Raw genomic sequence first — 24,386 nt, 5'->3', positions numbered from 1 at the left:
AAAACTCGCTGAAAAGCCTTCAGTTAATCCAAAATGCTGCAGCAAGAGTCCTGACAGGGACTAGAAAGAGAGAGCAGATTTCTCCTGTTTTGGCTTCCTGTTAAATCCAGAATTCAAAATCCTGCTCCTCACATACAAGGTCTTAAGTAATCAGGCCCCATCTTACCTTAATGACCTTCTAGTACCATATCCCCCTATTAGAGCACTTCGCTTTCGCTCTGCAGGCCTACTTGTTGTTCACAGAGTATTTAAAAGTAGAATGGGAGGGAGAGCCTTCAGTTTTCAGGACCCAAAAAGATAGTTGGGTTTTTTCTGTTGTATTATTGTAGGTTCTTTATCTTACAATATAAAGCACATTGGGGTGACTCTTGTTGTTATTTGGAGGAATTAAAAAGAAAACTTTTATACTTGAAATTCTTTCATTTATTCTACATATTTATTCATTACTGGCTCCATATTGTTGTTTATGTAATATGTGAAATGTTGCTAGTATTGATTTGGTGCTGTATAAATAAACATAATTAAATCAAATGTGTCTCTATAAAACCTGCCCTCAGTTATAACCCAAGTGTCAGGGCTCAATGGCTCATGAAAAGAAATGGAGTCAAGCACAGAACCAAAAAACGGAGGCTGAGTGACTTTTAACAGAAATGTATTTTACTAGATTTCTTGACAGAGAAAGCTGAATCACGGCTAAATTCAACAGCAAGCGAGGTATTATGAGAAGTGCAGAGCTGAGGCCAGAACATAAGCTGAGGCAGGTCAAAGGAACAACAGGGGCAGAAATGGGCGAATAGAAACTATCCAGGATCACTGGAACAAAGGAGATAACAGGGCCGTGCAGAGAGGTTTAAAGGGGCGGGTGCTCAAAGTTAAAAAGGGGCACATTAACAACAACACACATTCATCAAGAATCTAATATGGGCAACAAGGCAAAGCAAACGTCGCCGATGTTTTACCTGATGGGTACATGGTAAATGGCCTGCATTTGTATAGCGCTTTTCTAGTCCTTAAGGACCCCAAAGCACTTTACACTACATTCAGTCACCCATTCACACACAGGCGATAGCAAGCTACATTGTAGCCACAGCTGCCCTGGGGCGCACTGACAGAGGCGAGGCTGCCGGACACTGGCGCCACCGGGCCCTCTGACCACCACCAGTAGGCAAACATGGGGTTGGTATCTTGCCCAAGGATATTTGGCATGCAGCCAGGAGGCAGCCTGGGATCGAACCACCGACCTTCTGATTAGTGGCTGACCTGCTCTGCCACCTGAGCTACAGCCACAGTACAATGTTGCTGTTGAGGTGTTTCTGCTGCTCCTGCTGCTGATAGTGCTGGAGGGCAGAGCTGTGTTGATCTGAGACTGTAGACATTAAAAAGTCCACAGGAGAGATGGTAGCTGATTAAACAAGTGTCATGAGATAATAACAAAATGCAAAGATTGGTGACAGCGCTTGGAACCATAAGGACACAAAACTGTGAGAAATAATTTAGGCTCTGCCTGTGAATCACTCTTCGCTTCTCTTCTTCCTTCCATCCCATCATTTCATATATCACTCTCCACTTGCTGTCTATCTGAGAACAAGGCACAACTTGCTATTGCAATAAACTATAATCTAATTATCCACACCTAACAACTCTTGCACTTAATCTATAATAAAATGATGACAGAAAAATGTTATAGCACTGCCTTTAGTAGCCTCACACAGCTCCTACTGTTTCCTCCTCATGTCCTTACCAGCCATGTCTGGACAATGTTATATCATGAGTAATATTTTTTTTAAAAATCCATATACATAAAACACACACATGCACGCACACACAATGACATTTTAGACCTTCTTCAGAATACTGTATATACTATGGGCATCATGGTGCTGATCCAGAATCCTTACATTATTATTTATTACTAGAGCTACAATAATAAAGCAATGAGGAGGGGGAAGTAATAAATATGAAATAATGTATTTATGATGATTCCATTTGTTTCACTATCCACTCTGTGCAGGGCAAAGCTTATTACATTTTTAAACTGTAGAGATACAATAATTTTACTGCTGTAAAATCCAAATTTTGTCTTATTTAAAATATAAATCTAATATAATCTGCTTCTTAATGTATGTTCTTTAAAATACAGCGTGTGTTTTTTAAAATATTATAATAATGCATAATTATGTGGACATGCATATTAGATCGTTTTTAGTGAAATATAATCCCCCCAGAAAGGCAGGAAATGCTCTGTAACTTACTTTAAAACTAAATATGTTCCCTAAAACGGTGACAGAGCTACAGACCCATGACAGCTTTACACAGGTAGCCAGCAGCTATGACCAGCACTACTTGTGCAGTTAATAAAAGGACAGGTAATGTTTGTCGCGCTGTTGCACACACAGCACGCCCGTTTGTTTCAGTTCGTCAGCTGCAACAAGACAACTTACCAACGTGTACGTAATAAGCTAATACTCCTGTGTGCTACACACTACAGTGTACGCTGTACACCTACTTACTGGGTTTGTCGCATCAGTCTGTGTCTCTGAGTTAACTTGTGTTTCTCCTACAGCTCCGGACCGCAACAAATGCGCGTGCTCTTTGTGAGCTCGTTCCCGGCTCGTAACCAGCGCGTTCTGCCGTCAAGGGCGATCATTGGTTAATGTGATCATGTGACTGATGCAAGCCAGATCCTCTTATTTAGCAAAACTGTGATTAATAGTTAAATATTATTGTTGAAGGGCACAGACAGGACTCCGCACACACACACACATTAAAAAAAAAAAAAAAAAATTTTAAAAAAAAAATGCCTCAACAAAAGGGCACTTTGGGCACCCATCAGGAAAGGGGCGGGTGCTCAAGCCCCTCTAGCCCCCCCTTCTGCACGTGCCTGGGAGATAATAATCAGAGTGGTCCACAGTGTAGTGAATGAGTCCAAGATTTAAAAACTAAGAGGTGTTACGTGGCTGCAGGGGGAGATCAGCTGGAGGAGGAGATGAATTAAATCTGGGTACAGAGTGAGATGTGGGTGCACAGGGAGGCAGGCAGGTGAGGATGGCAGTTTGCAAGAGTGAGTTTTCCCAGCAGTGGCAGGCCAGAATCCTGAGGCGTGATGTGAGTGAAGTTGGACCCCCCCACCTTCTTCAAATCCAACAAAAGTGGTATCAAACGTTTGTGCTACGTTTATGCTGGTTTGTGCTGCAAAATTTTTGTTTGTGCCGCTATCATTTTAAAGATATTAATAAAAATTTCTAGAGGTCATCAGAGGTCAACCAGCCCCCCCCATATTAATGGAATCAAACAAAATTGGTGTCAGTCAGTTGTGCTATGTTTGTGCTGGTTTGTGCTGCTAAAATTGTCGTTTGTGCTGCTTCTGTTTTAAAGATATTAATGAAAAGGTAAAGGTCAAAAGGACAGCCAGCCCCCCCATATTAATGGAAACAAACAAAATTGATGTCAAACGTTTGTGCTGGTTTGTGCTGGTTTGTGCTGCAAAAATGTTTGTTTGTGCTGCTATCATTTGAAAATTTTTAATAAAATAACGTCTTGATGCGTGCTTAATCATCCAGGTAAGTAAATCCCAAAAGGTTGATTCTGTTCATCTGGACATTTTCAGTTGGAGAAACGTTTCGTCACTCATCCAAGTGACTTCTTCAGTCTCAGCTGACTGCAGGTTTCCCCAACCTTATAAACACTACATTTGCATAGTGAAGGAAACTAGCACCACTGAATGAACAATGGGCTGAGGGGTTAGTTCCATGATTGTTAGTATGCAAATTCTTATGACCATTGATCAATGACAACTAATCAAAGCCTACTGATTAATGGCCATGAGTACCATTCACAGAATGTGGGGAATGGCTACAATCACAGCATTGTAGGATGGCGAACGATGTACCCTTGGGCCCCCCTTCTCGATTCAGAGATGGTCAGCATCCTGACAGCCCGATGGACAAAGCTGTCTCTCAGTCTGTGTGTTCTGGCCCGGAGGCTCTTCAGTATCCTTCCTGATGGCAGCAAACTGAAGACGCTGCTGAAGGGATGAGTGGAGTCACCTGTAATGGAGAGGACCTTCCAGGTGAGGCAGGTGCAGCTGCTCTCACTACCCGTAGTCATTTTTTCCTGCAGAACCTAGTGCAGGAGTCATACTTGTGCTTCTCAGTTTGCAGAGGAAGTAGAGTCGCTGTTGGTCTTCTCCACATTCAGGGACAGGTTGTTGTTGCTGCACCACTCTGCCAGATGGTTAACTTCACCCCTGTAGTAGATCTCGTCGTGGGTCAGCAGAGTGAAGAGAAGGGGGCTCAACACACTAACTGACTAACCGTTCAAAGCACTTCATAATGATGGAGGTGAGTTTGACAGGACGGTAGTCCTTAAAGCAGGAGGTAGATGACTTCTTGGGTACAGTAATGATGGTGGAGGCCTTGAGGCATGTGGGAACGGCGGTACTGATTTTGGCAAGGGATCTCCACACACTGTCTGGGGATTGTGTCACCACGGTCTGCAGAGTGGGCTTGTAGTCTGTGATGGTTTGTATTCCTTGCCACTGCCTCAAGTATCTCTGCTGTCGCTGAAGCTTTGCTGTAGCTGATGCCACGTGACAGGTTTGCCCTTGCTGTTCTTTGGCTCACCTAATTCCCGGCTCTGAAGGCTTGCATTTTGCAACCTTAGGAGCATTTAAACCTGACCTGTGAGCCATGGTTTCTGATTGGCCCAGACAGTGATAGGCCTGGTGTCACGACCTGCAGGATCGGCAAGGTGCTGATCAGAATCTCTCCACTCCTAGCCATCCTTCTCTTCTCTTTTTCCCTCTCTCTCCCCCTCTCTCCTTCTCTGCCCTGTTTTGCAGGGGTGGAACTCATGGCGGCTTCACGCCCTCGGTCCACGCCTTCCTGGATTGGGAACACCTGGGCCTCATCAGACCAGCTGGTATATTAGAAGGAGGAGATCAGCTGTTCAACGCTGGATTGTTGTGAAGGCTCTAGTCAGTACACGTCTAGCTCAAGTTTCCTGTGCCTCCGTCTCAGAGACTTAACGAGTGTTTCTTTGTTCCTAGATTCCCCGTGTGGAGTGTGGAGGGAGCGACTGGTTGCTAGCGGAGAAGAGAGAGGTTGAACTGAGCGCGTGTGTGATTTTCCCCGTTTTCCCTGGAGCCCTGCCCCTCACGTCTTCTATATAGCACTAACCCCGCACTGTCTGTACATACACTTGGTGAAGATCTGTAAATAAACCGTCTCTGTTTAAACGCTACTCATGAGTCCTGCGAGTGGATCCTCTAAGCAACCCGTGACACCTGGTCTCTGTGACATCATCGATGCATTTTGGGATGTAGGCAGTAACAATTTCTGTATATTCCTTAAAGTCTGTAGTGTTGTCGTGTGTAGCTGCCTGTGGTGGAAAAGCAGTCTTGCAGTGCCTCTGAGGACCCTTCTGGCCACACCTGTACCTGCTTACGAACTGGTTTGGTGACTTTGTCCAGGGGCCTGTGGGAACCCATGGCACACCTAGGTTTCTGCCTGTACTGACCCTTATGCAAAATAGGTGGAATTAAGACACAGTTCCAAAAGCAAACACAACTGATCAGTGCTGAGAGTGGTCTTGTTGCTGAGGTTGGGGTGATCCTGTAATCTTATGAACGACCTCCAACGCTTCTATGACTGGGATGCAAGTGAAGACAGATGTAACATCTCTCTCTCACTGTACACGTACTGTTTATAAAATTAGGGAAACATAACCTGCACAAACAAAGTAATTTGCAGGACAAATGTTTGACATCAATTTTGTTCGATTTGAAGAAGGTAGGGGGGCCAATTTCACTCACATGTGTTTATAAGGTTGGGGAAACCTGCAGTCAGCTGAGACTGAAGAAGTCACTTGGATGAGTGACGAAACGTTTCTCCAACTGAAAATGTCCAGATGAACAGAATCAACCTTTTGGGATTTACTTACCTGGATGATTAAGCACGCATCAAGACGTTATTTTATTAAAAATTTTAAAATGTTAGCAGCACAAACAAACATTTTTGCAGCACAAACCAGCACAAACGTTTAACATCAATTTTGTTTGATTCCATTAATATGGGGGGGCTGGTTGACCTCTGATGACCTCTAGAAATTTTTATTAATATCTTTAAAATGATAGCGGCACAAACAAAAAATTTTGCAGCACAAACGTAGCACAAACGTAGCACAAACGTTTGACATCAATTTTGTTTGATTTGGGTAATGTGGGGGGGCTGGTTGACCTTTTGACCTTTACCTTTTCATTAATATCTATAAAACAGAAGCAGCACAAACGACAATTTTAGCAGCACAAACCAGCACAAACATAGCACAACTGATTGACACCAATTTTGTTTGATTCCATTAATATGGGGGGGCTGGTTGACCTTTGATGACCTCTAGAAATTTTTATTAATATCTTTAAAATGATAGCAGCACAAACAAAAATTTTTGCAGCACAAACGTAGCACAAACGTTTGATACCACTTTTGTTGGATTTGAAGAAGGTGGGGGGGGGCCAACTTCACTCACATTGAGGCGTGACTTATGGCGAGAGTTGGAAGATGTATCCAGGTGCCGACTAGGGAACAGGAAAAGAGGGTTACGCGAAACAAGCTGAGGAGCACAAAACAAAATGTGAGGCAGAGAGCTGACTGTGGTAAGCAGACAATCTGGAGAAGGTTCATTGTGAGTGCTGCTCATAGATACTGCCGGAGTAATTAGCAACAGGTGAGGAGCAGGGAGGAGCGAGGAGGGCTCCACCCAGGGGAGGAGAGCTGATGCTGTGGAAAGTTACTCAGACTCACCCGGATCATGACACCAAGAGTCCAGTGAACTGAACACATAACCACAGTAACCAGAATGCAGTTTTCTCATTTGTGTCATTTGCTGTTTATTCATGCAGAGATTCTCACTGAGTGTCAGCTCAAACTCAAGTCAGACCTGAAACAGAAGTTCCAGTGTGTGCTCGAGGGGATTTCTACAACAGAAAACCCGACCCTCCTGAGTCAGATCTACACAGAGCTCTACATCACAGGGGGAGGGACTGCAGAGGTCAATGATGAACATGAGGTCAGACAGATTGAAACAGCATCCAGGAAACCGGACAGACCAGAAACAACCATCAGACAAGAAGACATCTTTAAACTCCCACCTGGAAGAGATAAACCAATCAGAACAGTGCTGACAATGGGAGTGGCTGGCATTGGGAAAACAGTCCTAACACAGAAGTTCACTCTGGACTGGGCTGAAGACAAAGCCAACCAGGACATCCAGTTCATGTTTCCATTCACTTTCAGAGAGCTGAATCTGCTGAAAGAGGAAAAGTTCAGCTTGGTGGAACTTGTTCATCACTTCTTTACTGAAACCAAAGAAGCAGGAATCTGCAGCTTTGAAGACTTCCAGGTTGTGTTCATCTTTGATGGTCTGGATGAGTGTCGACCTCCTCTGGACTTCCACAAAACTACAATCCTGACTGACCCTAGAAAGTCCACCTCAGTGGATGTGCTGCTGATAAACCTCATCAGGGGGAAACTGCTTCCCTCTGCTCGCCTCTGGATAACCACACGACCTGCAGCAGCCAATCAGATCCCTCCTGACTGTGTTGGCGTGGTGACAGAGGTCAGAGGGTTCACTGACCCACAGAAGGAGGAGTACTTCAGGAAGAGATTCAGAGATGAGGAGCAGGCCAGCAGCATCATCTCCCACATCAAGACATCACGAAGCCTCCACATCATGTGCCACATCCCAGTCTTCTGCTGGATCACTGCTACAGTTCTGGAGTTTGTCATGAAGAACAAAGAGAGCGAAGATCTGCCTAAGACTCTCACAGAGCTCTACCTACGCCTTGTGCTATTTCACCTAAAAACGAAGGACATCAAGTATGATGGAGGAGCTGAGACAGAGTCGTGCAGGAAGATCATTGAGTCTCTGGGAAAACTGGCCTTTGATCAGCTGCAGAAAGGAAACCTGATCTTCTATGAATCAGACCTGACAGAGTGTGGCATCGATATCAGAGCAGCCTCAGTGTACTCAGGAGTGTTCACACAGATCTTTAAAGCTGATGAGTGCCACATGTTCAACAACGTTGTTTACTGTTTCGTCCATCTGAGCATTCAGGAGTTCTTTGCTGCTCTTCATGTCTATCTGACCTTCATCAACTCTGGAGTCAACCTGCTTAAGAAACAATCTCCTCGCTTTAAAATCTTCCAGAAAACACTTACTGTAAAAGACTTCTACCAGAGTGCTGTGGACAAAGCTTTAGAGAGTCCAAATGGACACCTGGACTTGTTCCTCCGCTTCCTCCTGGGTCTTTCACTGCAGACCAATCAGGATCTCCTATGCATGCTGACACAGACAGGAAGTAGCTCACAGACCAATCAGGAAACAGTTCACTACATCAAGAAGAAGCTCAGTGGGAAACTGTCTGCAGAGAAAAGCATCAACCTGTTCCACTGTCTGAATGAACTGGATGATCGTTCTCTAGTGGAGGAGATCCAACAGTCCCTGAGATCAGGACGTCTCTCCACAGATCAACTGTCTCCTGCTCAGTGGTCGGCTCTGGTCTTCATCTTACTGTCATCAGATCTGGATGAGTTCGACCTGGAGAAATACTCCCGTTCAGAGGAGGCATTGTTGAAGCTGCTGCCAGTGGTCAAAGCATCCAAGAAAGTGCTGTAAGTGAATCTATGAACAAATATGTTTAATAATGCTAGATGAATAAAAGAATATGTCTCCATTGTTATTCTTCCTCAGGCTGAGAGATTGTAAACTCTCAAAAAGAAGCTTTGAAGCTTTGTCTGAAATTCTCAGCTCCCCATCCAATCATCTGAGAGAGCTGGACCTGAGCTTGAACTACCTGCAGGATTCAGAATTGGATTTGCTGTGTGTTGGACTAAAGAGTCCTGACTGTAAACTTGAAACTCTCAGGTAAGGATACAGACGTTTTGACACTTTCTGACTCTTAAATCTGTAAGTTTATCTTGATGCGGACGTTCAAAGTCAGCACAATTTTCCTTTTAAGTTCCTGAGTTTATATTTTTGACTGTCAGGTTGTCTGGACAGATGTTTTTATTTTATTTTATTTTTTTACTTGTCCCTAAAGTCAGAACTAAACCCACATGTAGATGACTTTCTGTTACTGGAGCAGCCTTCCTGAAGACAGCAGTGTGTTTTCATGCTTTTAAAGCCAAACTCATCTTTCAGACCTGGCTTTCATTTATTATCTATTTTTGTTTGTTTATTATATATTTATTTCTACTGTTTAACTACTGCTCACATCTTTTATCCTCCTTTTTAATTGTTCATTTCTTTTTACCCAGTGTTTCTATATTGCACTTTGTATTTGTCTATATTTATCATGCACTACTTTGCTCATTTATTGTTTGGTTTTAATGTTATTAAATTTCGGTTCTTTTGGTATTTGTTATGGCCAAAAAGACACGGCTCAAAAGTGGTCTTTTTACTTTTTAAGTTATTAAATTTGTAACTGTAGTGATTTGTGTGTGTGACAGAGAGGCACTGCCAGGGATTTTTGACACAAGTTGTTCTTGTAAAATCAGTCTGTGAAGGTTCTCAGACATCCAGGTCATCGTAGTCTAAGAAGCTTGGAAAGAAAAGCGTCTGGACTTCTTTAAGTTTCCTTGAAGATGTTTCACCTCTTATGAGAGAAGCGTCTTCAGTTCTAAGAGTCAAATGGTGGAGTGGGGCAGTCAGTGAAAGGGCAATGGTGGTGGCTCAGGGTTTGTATGTTTGGGGGGTTCAGAGGGAAAAGATGAATGCAGGTCTGGAGTTGGTGTGTGAGAGCAGGGAGTGAATTCAGCACCCTGACAACCTGGATGAAGCTGTCTCTCAGTCACCTGGTTCTGGCCCGGTGGCTCTTCAGTCTCCTCCCTGATGACAGCAGGTCCTGACAAGCATGTTGATAGTGTCACCACCCGATCGTTGGGGGGGTGGGTGGGGTTGAGTCTTCTGTGCTGGGGTGTCGTTCTGTGTCTCAAAGCAAGAGAAAATTTCACTTAGCTCTTACTGTAATGTGGTGGACCCGACAGCGGTCTGAGGAGTGGGCTTGTAGTCTGTGATGGTCTGTATCCCTTGCCACAGCCTCTGAGTGTCTCTGCTGTCACTGAAGCTTTGCAAAATCCTCCTGGAGCGCTGCATTTCCACCTCTCTGATGCATGTGACAGGTTTGCCCTTGCTGTTGTTAGGCTCACCTCATCCCCAGCTTACAAGGCTGCATTTCTCACCCTCAGGAGCCTGTAGACCTCACCTGTGAGCCATGGTTTCTGATTGGCCCGGACAGTTGTCTCTATGACCTCATCGATGCCTTTTGAGATGTAGCCAATGACAGTTTCTGTATATTCCTGCAGGTCTGTGGTGTTGTCATGTTTAAGGATCTCCCAGTCTGTGGTGGAAAAGCAGTATTGCAGGTCCTTCTGGCCACACACGTACCTGCTTACGAACTGGTTTAGTGGCTTTGACCAGGGGCCTGTATGCTGGCATTAGCATAACAGTGATGTGTTCAGAGGCACCAAAGTGGGTGGGGGGGCTTTGTAATCTCCTCTCTTGGTGGTGAAAACATTATCCAAAAAGTCGTTTCCTTGTGTTGGAAATTCAATGTGTCTATGCAGTAGTAAACATAGGGGGTGTCCAAATTCATGGGCTGCATCCTCCTGAGGACGCATTTGTAGACCGATTACGTCACAGCGACACGATGAAGGCTGTCCAAATTCATAGACTCCTCCGAATGCAGCCGACCAATGCGTCCTCCTTTTCCCCAAATTTAAAGGATGGGTCGGGTGTGTCCTTCGTGGCCCACCATATCCCAGAATTCATAGCGTGGCCCATCCAATTCCACTTTCCGGCAATGGTGGTCGCTACTAAGTTTTTAATATTACTCTTATTACTCTTTCTGGGTCACAAAATAAACTTTTAACATATTTTCAGGTGAGAATGTAGCTGTGTAAACTTTAAATATCTGCTCAGTTTATCAAGACATCGCATATTTGCAAAAGTGCTCAGACGTTTTTGAGACGTCTGTTACCCACCAGCTCAATAGCTAGCCGAGAGCTCGAGGGTCACTAGAGCCGGCGAGAACAGCAAACTGAACATCATGTTCAGATCACCGCGGTCTTTCGCTACTCAGGTTAAACGTAATATATAAGTGACTTAGACAACCTAAAAATGTTATTGTTTGACTTTTTTCAGTGTTTTATTTGTTCCTGAGTAAATCAGTTTGGCTGAGATTAAAGTTATTAGATTAGATTAGACAAAATAAACCTTTACAGTGGCAAAAGTATTCGGTCCCCTTGAACTTTCCCACATTTTGTCCCACATTACAGCCACAAACATGAATCAATTTTATTGGAATTCCAGGTGAAAGACCAACACAAACTGGTGTACACATGAGAAGTGGAATGAAAATCATACACGACTCCAAACATTTTTTACAAATAAATAACTGCAAAGTGGGGTGTGTGTAATTCTTCAGCCCCCTTTGGTCTGAGTGCAGTCAGTTGCCCATAGACGTTGCCTGATGAGTGCTAATGACTACATAGAGTGCACCTGTGTGTAATCTAATGTCAGTACAAATACAGCTGCTCTGCGACGGCCTCAGAGGTTGTCTAAGAGAATATTGAGAGCAACAACACCATGAAGTCCAAAGAACACACCAGACAGGTCAGGGATAAAGTTACTGAGAAATTTAAAGCAGGCTTAGGCTACAAAAAGATTTCCCAAGCCTTGAACATCCCACGGAGCGCTGTTCAAGCGATCATTCAGAAATGGAAGAAGTATGGCACAACTATAAACCTACCACGACAAGGCCGTCCACCTAAACTCACAGGCCGAACGAGGAGAGCGCTGATCAGAAATGCAGCCAAGAGGCCCATGGTGACTCTGGACGAGCTGCATAGATCTACAGCTCAGGTGGGGGAATCTGTCCATAGGACAACTATTAGTCGTGCACTGCACAAAGTTGGCCTTTATGGAAGAGTGGCAAGAAGAAAGCCATTGTTAACAGAAAACCATAAGAAGTCCCGTTTGCAGTTTGCCACAAGCCATGTGGGGACACAGCAAACATGTGGAAGAATGTGCTCTGGTCAGATGAGACCAAAATGGAACTTATTGTTCAAAATGCAAAACGCTATGTGTGGAAAACTAACACTGCACATCACTCTGAACACACCATCCCCACTGTCAAATATGGTGGTGGCAGCATCATGCTCTGGGGGTGCTTCTCTTCAGCAGGGACAGGGAAGCTGGTCAGAGTTGATGGGAAGATGGATGGAGCCAAATACAGGGCAATCTTGGAAGAAACCCTCTTAGAGTCTGCAAAAGACTTGAGACTGGGGCGGAGGTTCCCCTTCCAGCAGGACAACGACCCTAAACATAAAGCCAGGGCAACAATGGAATGGTTTAAAACAAAACATATCCATGTGTTAGAATGGCCCAGTCAAAGTCCAGATCTAAATCCAATCGAGAATCTGTGGCAAGATCTGAAAACTGCTGTTCACAAACGCTGCCCATCTATTCTGACTGAGCTGGAGCTGTTTTGCAAAGAAGAATGGGCAAGAATTTCAGTCTGTAGATGTCCAAAGCTGGTAGAGATATACCCTAAAAGACTGGCAGCTGTAACTGCAGCAAAAGCTGGTTCTACAAAGTATTGACTCAGGGGGCTGAATAATTACGCACAATAATTACGCACATGTGGCAAAATGTGGAAAAGTTCAAGGGGGCCGAATACTTCTGCAAGCCACTTTATTAATCCCCCGGGTGGTTTTCACACAGCTGAATAAACGTCAAACAGAAAACTGATTAAGCAGAAGTGTGAGATCAAATTCAAATTCAAATTTTATTTGTCACACACACACAACCATACACAGTATGACATGGGGGTGAAATGCTTGTAGCTGTAAAATGCCTGACCATTAAATGACAGAAGAAAAGTTTTACAATATTTACAATTTACAGTTTACTACAGAATTTACAAATTAAGTTAGGAATTTACAGTAAAGAATGTGCAAATAGCAGAAGAGATTATAAAGATTATAAATTATAGGAATTATAGGATTATAGGAAATGTGTGGTGGTGCGTGTGGTGACGTGTTTGGGAGAGTCCAGTCCTACACCTGGTTCAGAGCCCGAATAGCCTGTGGGAAGAAGCTCCTCCTCATTCTCTCTGTTTTGGCCTTAAGGGAGCGGAAGCGCTTCCCAGACCTCAACAGTGAGAAGAGTCCATTGTTGGGATGGGAGAGGTCCATCATAATCTTCCTAGCTTTGGACTTGCATCGCTTGGTGTAGATGGACAGCAGGTCAGGGAGCTCTGATTGAATGATGCGTTCGGCTGAGCGCACCACTCTTTGCAGATCTCGTCTGTCCTGCTTGGTGCTGTTCCCAAACCAGGTGCAGATGTTTGCCGTCAGGACGCTCTCGATGGTGCAGGAGTAGAAGTTCTTGAGCACCTTCAGTGGCAGATGGAAGTCTCTAAGTCTTCTGAGGAAGAAGAGACGCTTACGGGCTTTCTTAACCAGGGTGTTGATGTGGCAGGACCATGACAGGTCCTGAGTGATGTGGACACCCAGGTATCGGAAACTGTCCACTCTCTCCACTGGCGTGCCACTGATGATGAGGGGTTTGTAATTCCTCGCCTGCTTTGTAGTGAAGTCCATGATCAGCTCCTTAGTCTTGCTGATGTTTAGGAGGAGGTTATTCTCCTGGCACCAGGAACAGGAACAATAATGGACTGTTTGAAGCACGTGGGAACCACAGCTTGGGCCAGGGAGAGGTTGAAGATCTCCGTGAACACTGGTGCTAGCTGATCAGCGCAGGCTCTAAGGACCCGGCCAGGGATTGCATCTGGTCCTGCTGCCTTCCTGGTGTTCACCCTCCTGAAGGTGTTCCTCACGGCATGCTCTGTGATGACAAATGCATTTTCTTCACTGGTGCACTCCGAGCGCGCGCAGCCGTTTGTTGTTTTAATTGCTGCGGCGTCGAAGCGAGCATAAAACGTGTTCAGCTCATCAGCCAGTGAAGCATCTGCATTCATCATTGAAGAAGCTGGTCGTTTATAGTCTATTATAGTCCGCAGTCCTTTTCACAGGCTCCTAGAGTTGCACTGTCGTAGCTGTGACTCTAGTTTTTCCACGTAGCTCCGCTTTGCCTTTCGGACCACGCTGCGCACATTGTAGGACGCAGCCTGGTATAGGTCCATATTACCGGAGACGAGCCCTTCATTGTAAGCAGCGGTGCGTCGCGGATGTTTTTATCCACCCACGGCTTCTGGTTGGGAAACGTTCGGATGATAGTTCTTTCTGCTGTGTCGTCCGCTAGTTTCCCGATAAATCCACAACCGCTTCCGTAAACATGTTGATGTCATCAGAGCTGTGCCGAAACATGTCCCAGTCTGCGTCATCCAGTGCGTCCTGCAGCGCGGCCACTGATTGGTCCGTCCAGCGAGCGACCTCCCTCCTGATTGGTGGTTGCTGCTTTAGCCTTTGTTTGTAAGCAGGCATGAGGAAGATGGCGGCATGGTCCGATTTTCCAAATGCCGGCAGGGGCTGAGCTTTGTAACAGTTCTTGATCGGGGTGTAGCAGTGGTCTAATGTCCTCGTGCCCCGGGTGGGGCAGTTGATGTGCTGGTGAAGGTTGTGAAATGTCCGTTTGAGATTCACTCTGTTAAAATCTCCCATAACAATGAGTACAGCATCTTGGTGAAGTGTTTGTTGATGTGTGAGAGCCTCATGTAGCTCACATAAGGCAGTGTCCGAGTCCGCGTGAGGCGGAATGTAAACAGTGCAGGCAATGACCGCAGTGAATTCCCGAGGGAGATAGAAAGGGCGACATTTAACGATCAAAAGCTCCAGATTGGGCGAGCAAGAGCGTGTGAGTGGGGAGATGTTTGTGCTGTCGCACCATCTGTTGTTCACCATCAAACACACTCCACCACCTCTTTGCTTCCCCGACTCCCTTGTCCTGTCCATGCGGTTAACCGAAAAGAACCCCGTCGGCTGCACGGCGTGGTCTGGTATCGCTGGGTTCAGCCAAGTCTCGGTGAAGCAGAGGAGGTTGCAGTCCCGAATGTCTCTCTGGAACTTGATTCTGGCTCTGAGGTCATCAAGCTTGTTCTCGATGGATTGAACATTGGCTAACAGGATACTGGGCATGGGTGCGCGGTGAAGGCAAGACCATCCCATTTCATAGCCATTTACTTCTGGCCTACCCGACCTTCTGAGGACCCGGCCCACATAGACCACGAAGGCCGGGTCCTCAGGAGGATGCAGCCTATGAGTTTGGACATGACCATAGTAAAAGTTAATGGAGTCTGACCAATGACTGTAGAAAACATAAACGACGTGACAACTCCCCAAAAATGAAGCCAAAACGTCTCTATCGCCCCCTGGTGTCTGGCTGCAGTATAGGTCATAAACCCCGCCTCCTCCATGTTAGCGGATGGGACTGGGGACAGACTAAAATAAATTTATTCTCCTCAGATATTTTTCCAAAGATTCTTTCTTTTCTTATCAATAGTTCTCATCAAGCTGATTTATGTCCAAGTTTGATTCTAATTCTGACAGCGGTGATGTTAAAATGGGGTGTAACGTCATCATAGCAGCTTTGACCGGCAGCTGCAGTCACGGAGAAACTTGCGTATCTCTGTTCGGGAATAGCAGATAGAGCGTAGGCTCTGAGAGGACGGCCAGCGTTTACTCTACGAAGACACGACCGAGTGTTTTAACCTGACAGCCTGAGGTGTTCTTCAGTAAACTGGACTACCCGACAGATGGACCCGAGGCCCCGCTGCACTTTTTCGGTAAGTTAAACGTGTTTGTAAGCTACTGCGTAACTACCGTCCTTTGCTCGGTCCTGAGACCTATGGAGCGCCAGGACTGCCATAATGAATTATTTAAATACACCATTAAATAATTAATTAAATGTGGCAATAAATTAATTAAAATTGAATTAATTAATTAAATAAATAGTTATGACACATGTAATTAATTAATTATTGACACATTTAATTAATTATTTATGTATTTCACATTTTAATTAATTATTGACACATTTAATTAATTATTGACACATTTAATTAATTATTTATGTATTTCACATTTTAATTAATTATTGACACATTTAATTAATTATTGACACATTTAATTAATTATTTAATGATATATTTATTTATTTCATTTTGGCAGTCCTGGCGCCTGGCTCTCATCATGAAATAATTTTATCTGTCAGCCTCACCCATCAAACTCAGGGGGCGGGGTTAACGCTGATCGAGTCAAAACCATTGCTTTGGCCTGGTGGCCATTGTTTCTAGCACACAACAACCGGCATGTGGAAGCTAACAGAACTGAACTTTGAAAAACCCTGTTTGTGTGTCACCAAACACCGTTTTAATATTTTTTTAGCCGAGAATGTAGTGGTTTAATCTTCATGTGTCTGGTCGGTTTGTCAAGATACAGCCTCTTTGCAAAAGTGCTTCGATGATTTCGGAGATGTCTGCCCAGTCTCACGGCAAAGCGTGGGATAGACCCGCTCGCCTCGCAAGCAATCCCACCGACAAAGCGCAGGCCCCGGTACACAGCTGTAATAACCCCCGCTGACTTCTTTTACTGAGGTTATATTTATCGGTGTTTTATTTCCTGATGTTCTTATGTGTCCTACGTGTTTCAGTCGCCAATTCTGAATTATAACTAACATTAAAAACATGTTTAAGGAGGAGAGAGAGCAAATAAATCTGTTTAACATCTGATCTTTGGGTTTTTGTTCAGTAATCAGCGTGACCTGTGTATAAACGCATAAAAGAGATAACGTTGGTGTTTCCGTCATGTAGTAACTGCTGGCTTTAACTGTACAAAGGTTGTTCGACACTATGAAACACATACAGACTTCATGATGTTCGGCTAATATTTTTATTGTGAATATTAATCATGAGGGTAAACGGCCCTGTACACCACGGAGCGAGGTCAGCATATCCACGATATCCTCAGCTCCATGAGTTAACACAGAGTTTCCCAGCTGACTATCTAACTGCCAACTATTCCAGAGACGTGAAAATATACAGCATAAAGAAAAGTGTAAGAGACTCAGCAGCAGATTAGAATAACAGTTATACATTTAATAAATCACCAAATGAATCCAAGAAACGAGCAAACCTGTTCCGACAATTTGAGTTTGTATTCCCTCAGCTGCAGACTCGCTGCTGTTTAAATGTTTGAAAAGGAAGATTAGATATAAACAAACATCAAACATAGACTCAGTCTGCCTTCACATTTGATATGAGGCCAGCACGTATAGGGGCTGTGTCCTGTTTTAAGATCATACATGTAAAATTGTTGTCTGACCTCCGTCGATCCAGCCGCTCAGAGTCCGTGGTTACCATGGTTACTGCATAAGCAGCTATAATGTTAACAGCTGGCACTGAGGAAACCTACCGGCAGCATGGGTGTTTATGTTTTTCATTGCAAAGGAACTGTCTGAATGGTTAACTGAAGTTACCTTGGATAAATTATAGTTAAGGAGTATCACAGATAACGCCTACGTGAGCTGTGCGACTGTTCACCACTACACTGAAATCAGCAGGCTATTACTGAAATACACGTGCTATATCATAAACTATGATATAAATAGGGAAGTCCTATTAACATGTTTAGTTTTAAAGGACACCTTCCTGCCTTTAGTCTCCTTCATGAGCAGTATTAGTTTTCTTCTAACATCCAGAAGTCTGCATGATGTGTTTCATAGTTTGTAACAAACCTTTGACAGGTAAACATAACATGAAAAAGCAAAAAAAAAAAAGAAAAAAAAGAAAGAGAGAGTGTTGACATAAGAAGAGAAAATGCTCTCAATTATGGAGACAGACAAATGGTTCATTTATGTTTGATGTGTGTTTATTCCTCCCTAAATATCGTCGGTGAAGTTTGCCATGCACGTCAGAGTTTGATGGGTGAGGCTGACAGATAAAATTATTTCACGTATTTCAGCAAACTGCGCTTCACATTTGATCAATGTCGTCATGAATTCCCTCTGACGTTTGCTGTTTTGCTTCCACCACGATAAAAATCACACTTCCTGCACAGCTCTCTCTCTCTCTCTCTCTGTACTCCAGGAACAGTTTCCCGTCTCAAATCTGTTTTCTGCATTATTCATTCGCTTATTACCCACCAGTCTACCGTTGTTTACAGCGCTTTTTCTTTTTTCACTTAAATGACCTCGGACAAGAAAGCCTAATTTCTGCTGTTCAATACTGAAGAAATGTAAATTTCTTAAAATTATGCAAAATTGCAGAATATTGCAGAATATTTTTAAGGTTATCTGCTATAAAAAGCCAGACCAGGAAAATCTCCTTCATGTTTTCCTGTGTTTTATTCTCAGTTACTTTCACACAAAGGCATCTGCTGTGATTTTCACAATTCTGATGAAGTCTCATGTGTATCAGTACTGATAAATGATCAGAATTATAATATTTCTGACTATCTGAGGCTAAATTGAATCAAATCAGGACTTTGAGAACCGGAATTGAATGGATTATAGAAATCAGTGATGATACTCAGCCCTAGTGAGCAGCCTAGGCCTGAGAGAAGTGGATGTAGCTGTGGGTAATAAGAAAAGATGAAAAGAACTATTGATAACTTTTTTGTTAAGTTAAGGCCTGATCTGTCTGAAATTCATAGCCAGTGCTCTGACACGGTGCCATCAATATTTGAATGCTGAAAAAGCACAGTGTATCCAGAAAACACATTATATGCTGCAATAAATGCACTGCCCAAGTGTCCCCTCTCCCCACGGCCTTTCAGCAGCAGACAGCAGCAAACAGGTCGTCAGAGGAGGCCAAGATGATGATTAAGTTTAACATTTTCTACAATATTGACAAAGCACTTTAAGCACAAGTTTGTTAGTTAATAATTTAGAAATTAATATTGTCTGTATGGACTTCCCCCCCCCCCCCAAAGAAAGTGCACATGTAAAACTGCGGTGTTAAGCGATGCGGTTGAAAAATTTGAGTGCGCCTAACTTTTGTGCCGGTACGCCTAAATTTTTAAAGTTAGGCGTACCGGTGCGCCCATGTCAAAAAGTTAGTCTAGAGCCCTGCCACACTCCCTGCCGGTGGCTGATGCCCTCAGACGTTGGTGTGTTGGTGGTCCTTGTCGTCTGGGGCTGGGCGCTCATGTATGTACCGGCTCACTCCTGGTGGCCGATTGGCGATTCCCCCCCTTTTGGTGGTCCTCCTCGGGTCCTTGTACTCTGGGGCCTCTGGATATCTGGGGCCTGGATCTCCTCCATACCTGCTTCATGCCTGGTGGACGGGGCTGTGGCTCCCCACACTCCCTAGCAGATCGTTACATGGAGAAACCTTTGGAATACAAGCATGCTGATCCACACAGGTGTGCACACAGGTGTACACACGGGTGTTCACAGACGCGAACTACAGCTTTCTTGGCTGCTGCCTCTAAGCACATTGTGCGCTGTCTATCTTGCGTGCTGCACAATATCGTTTATTATTTAGTATCTACTGTTACCTACTACTAGCTAGTTTATTGTGATGGTGCTGTTTTTATTATGTTGTTTGCTTTCTCTTCTGTTTTTTTTTTCTCCATACAGGTGATCCAGGTGTTTTGTTTGTTTTTCTTTTTTTCTTCCCCCCTTTCTCACCGTCTCTTCTCCCCTTTGGTTTTCTTCCTCTCCCTCTCTTTCTTTCATTCTCTCTCCCTGTCCTGTCCCCCAGTCATATCTGTCCCGTTTGTAGCAACCGAAAATAAAATAAATTCATAATTATAATAAAGGTCAATCAAATGGACCAATATGGAAAGGCCATGATGATCCACTTGGTAAAATAAATCCGCTTGGCATCTTTCTTGGCGTTAAGACAACAACTCTGATGGCTAAAGATCCAAACGGGACACACACAAAAAAAAAGAGACACAGCTCTGTGTTTTCCAATTTGTCATCATTTTGAAAGTTTACATTTCTTCAGTGTTGAGCAGCAGAAATGAGACTTTCCTGTCAGAGGTCATTTTTTAAAAAATGAGGTGAATCAACCATGAAAACCATGAATCAACATGTGAACATGAGCTGATGCTGCTGAAGTGAAGCAAAGTTACAGAGCTTTGATTAATATTGAGTAAGAACTGGACTCTCATACAGCGAGACTCAAATGCCTTTAAACATCAGCTTATCCTGCTGATCCAAGTCCAACACTGAGTTTGTAAAAACATGTTTGTCAATCATTTTGTTTGGTTTCTGAGGAAAAAGATTCAATAACTTGCTGCTAATACACAACATTTCATCATATTTCCTCATAACCCTCTTTTGTCTGACCATTTGATCCCATTTGAATTTGCAATAAAGTATCCACAGAGTTTGGTGACAATAATGACAGTAGATGTTTGTGTGAAAGTGCTGGAAGCAAATGAGTGTGTGATGTTCTTTCAGTGTTGCACTTTGTAGACGCTCCCTGAGCACTGGTCTCACAGCCAGCTGCACATAGAGACCAGTGTTGTTAGTCCAGGTCAGAAGATGACTTGTTGGAATGAAAATGAGCTTGTAGTTTGTCTGCTTTAATAATGTGACTGGAAAAAGGTGTTGGACTTCAAATATGTCCATTTCTGTCACACTTCACCTTTAAAAGTGAAGCCATGTGGTTCCTGGAAGGAAAAACACGACTTTTTCAAGTCTTTGTCCTGTTTTTATGAGAAATGTACGACTTTAATGTGAAACATTCAGAGTTTTTTCTCTTGTTGTGTTTGATTGAAGCTGCTTCCTGTTGGCTTCAGCTGTTTGGAGTTTCCATTTTCTAAACTTCTACATTCTGAACCTTCTTCAGCTCTGAACAGATGATGAAACACTGAATGATTTCAAGCACTTTGTCTAATAAACTTACATCTTTCATTCTTTATACAGATTGAGGAGCTGTGGTTTGTCAGAGATCAGCTGTGATTATCTGGCAGCAGCACTGAAGTCCAACCCCTCCCATCTGAGAGTGCTGGACCTGAGCGACAACTACAACCTGCAGGATCCAGGAGTGAAGCATCTGTGTGGTTTCCTGGAGAGTCCAGGATGTAAACTTGAAACTCTGAGGTCAGTCAGCATGTTTTAGTTGTGCTGAGATGAATATGATGTGAAAGTTGTGCTGACACTAAACTGCAGACATCAGGCTGATATTATACTGATCCACACTGAGGATCTTCATGGTAAAGTCTGTTTTCTTCTTCTCTGGTTTAGTCCATTGACTGCAGCAGAACAAGGTTCACATTTCAAACAGTGATACTCAACGTATGGCCCGCGGCCCACACGCGGCCTGCCCACCTTTCCTGATTCAGAGAGAGGGGACCCTGATTAACTGTGTAGCTTCTTCCTCACAGTTCTAAGTATCAGACACAACAATGAATAATCCACAGCTGACTGTCTTTAGCAGGTCAAAGGTCACGGCACACAGCAGACAGTCAGAAATATTCTAACTCTGATCATTTATCAGTTGTGACACTGTGAGACTTGATCAGAGGTGTGATCATCACAGCAGAGGCCTTTGTGTCAAAGTCACTAAGGATCAAACAGAAACACATGAAGCAGATTTTCCTCTTCTGGCTTTTTATAGCAGATAACCTTCAAAATATTCTGCAGTCGATCAAAAACTGAAGCAAACCATGAAGCAACATGTGAACATGAGCTGATGCTGCTGAAGTGAAGCAAAGTTACAGAGGTTTGATTACAGACACAGCTGAGAGTTTGTAATCTGTCATCATTTTAAAAAGTTTCCATGGAACAGCAGAAATGAGGCTTTACTGTCAGAGGCCGACAGCACTGAACACAACAGCAGACTGGTGGCTAATAAACAGTGAATGATGCAGAAACAGATGTTTGAAGCTGTTCTTGGAGTACACTGAGAGAGAGAGAGCTGTGCAGGCAGGAACAGCCAAAGTCAGAGAGAATTCATGAGCATATTGATCAAACGTGAAGCAGAGTTTGGATCTTCTTTTGCTGCTGCTTCACTCAGTTTTGGTTGGAGACAGATGAAACCTGCAGCTTCAGGATCTGTGAGCTGTCCACTTTCAGCCCCGACGGCGTGTCCGTGTACGTGCCGTCGAGTGAACGATCCACGCTCTGTGTTTCCATCTTTGTGTGTTTAGCTGCTCTCATTTACTGTTTTATCTGTTTGCTGCTTGTTGAAATAGTTTGTGAGCTTTAACCTGAGATTCTGGCAAAATACATTTATATTAAACATCGATTCAGGATTGAATGAATCAACATCGTTTTATTCAAATTAAAACCATTTAAATGGGAACATGAATTTTTTACAGCCGCCTCTAATGCTGGGTAATGTCAGCTGGTCCATGTGCAGCTGGCTGTGAGGCTCAGGGAGCGTCTACAAAGTGCAACACTGAAAGAACATCATCCATAAATATTGAGTAATAACTGGACTCTCATACAGCGAGACTCGAATGCCTTTAAACATCAGCTTATCCTGCTGATCCAAGTCCAACACTGAGTTTGTAAAAACATGTTTGTCAATCATTTTGTTTGGTTTCTGAGGAAAATGATTCAATAAGTTGCTGCTAATACACAACATTTCATCATATTTCCTCATAAGCCTCTTTTGTCTGACCATTTGATCCCATTTGAATTTGCAATAAAGGATCCACAGAGTTTGGTGACAATAATGACAGTAGATGTTTGTGTGAAAGTGCTGGAAGCAAATGAGTGTGTGATGTTCTTTCAGTGTTGCACTTTGTAGACGCTCCCTGAGCACTGGTCTCACAGCCAGCTGCACATAGAGACCAGTGTTGTTAGTCCAGGTCAGAAGATGACTTGTTGGAATGAAAATGAGCTTGTAGTTTGTCTGCTTTAATAATGTGACTGGAAAAAGGTGTTGGACTTCAAATATGTCCATTTCTGTCACACTTCACCTTTAAAAGTGAAGCCATGTGGTTCCTGGAAGGAAAAACACGACTTTTTCAAGTCTTTGTCCTGTTTTTATGAGAAATGTACGACTTTAATGTTCTGTTCTTTTTTTTTTTAACTCAATTTTTATTATAATTTACAACATTGCAACTTGTACTTGTCAATGTTCACAAGTAGGACAGTTACAGGAACTGCAATGCAGAAATGTAGATTAAAATAAGAACTGCAATTAGGAAGCACAAAACAAAACTGGGAAGCAAAACAAAACCTAAGCAAACAAACAAACAAACAAACAGACAACAACAACAAAAATAAAACAAAACAAAAACTTTATGTAATGTTAAATAACATGTGACAAACTTAGCCGTAAATGGACAAAACGAAACAGACCTATGCTAAATTATTGAAACAGTAAAGCATGTATGGGTCGCCAACGCTCAGTAAACAATTCTCTCTGAATCCGCAGAGCAGATGTTGTTTCCTCCATCTGGTAAATTTCTCTTGCTTTATCAATCCACATATTATATGAAGGTGGGTCAAGATTCAGCCATTTAATAGTGATACACTTTAGTGCTACTGTAAGCAAGATTCTTAAGAGATACTTTTTATTGTTTCCCACAAAACCATTTGGTAAGACTCCTAAAATGACTAACTGTTGGTCTTTTGTTAATGGTTGTTGGAAAACTGTACTGAGAACTTTAAATATGTCATTCCAAAGTGAGCAGATTTTTGGGCATGACCAGAATATATGTGAGTGGGTTCCTAAATAAGTACCACAATTTCGCCAGCAGGTGTCAGGATTTGTAGGCTTCATTTTGGCCATTATCTCTGGGGTTCTAAAATATCTCATGACCACCTTCCATTTAAATTCTCTCCACAGCCCAGAATTAGTCACCAGATGGGCTTCACCGAACACCTCTTCCCAGGTGTCCTCTGAGATTTGAGTGCCAGTCTCAGCTTCCCACCTTGCCTTAATATCCAAAGTTGCATTTGTATTGAAACTCATAAATGCGTTATAAAAATGAGTGATTAATTTTGGGGAGGAATTACTTTGAAATGTTTTTAGAAATATTTCCTCAATGGGTGAGGGCTCCAAAACTTGCCTCCATTCTTTATGTTTTGTCAAAAAGCTTCTTAGCTGCAGAAATCTAAAAAAGTCAGAAGAAGGAAGCCGAAACTGACCTCAACTGTTCAAATGAGCTCAGGTGCCCATTCCTCACAACATGACAAAGTTTATGAAGCCCGCTATTTGACCATGCTCTGAAGCCAGAGTCTTCCACAATAGGAGAAAAACCCTGCAGGGAGGAGAGCCTTGATAACAATGAAATTTCTTTTGGAAGACCAAATGATTGTTTGATTCTACGCCAAATCTTTAGTGTGACCCTCGTCCGTTCCCCCATATGCACATTTTTAATTGAAATGTTAGAACAAAGCAGGGATTCCAATGATCTTTCGCACATTGTCTTCTCAATGTTTAGCCACTGAGTTTCAGA

At 43.3% G+C, this 24,386-nt stretch overlaps 1 protein-coding gene across 1 annotated transcript in view; it reads left to right on the top strand.

Annotated features, from left to right (window-relative positions):
- Positions 1 to 24,386, top strand: part of LOC112432436 (protein NLRC3) — a 3,307,575-nt gene that overhangs the window by 1,206,392 nt on the left and 2,076,797 nt on the right. The window contains exon 26 of the mRNA XM_076881152.1: positions 20,896 to 21,072. Within this exon, the coding sequence (XP_076737267.1) occupies positions 20,896 to 21,072 (177 nt within the window). The remainder of the gene's footprint in view (positions 1 to 20,895; positions 21,073 to 24,386) is intronic.

Source organism: Maylandia zebra, unplaced genomic scaffold (assembly GCF_041146795.1).
Source record: "Maylandia zebra isolate NMK-2024a unplaced genomic scaffold, Mzebra_GT3a scaffold03, whole genome shotgun sequence".
Classification (NCBI taxonomy): domain Eukaryota; kingdom Metazoa; phylum Chordata; class Actinopteri; order Cichliformes; family Cichlidae; genus Maylandia; species Maylandia zebra.
Note: the sequence above shows the minus strand (reverse complement) of the source record. Positions and strands in the feature narration are given on the sequence as shown.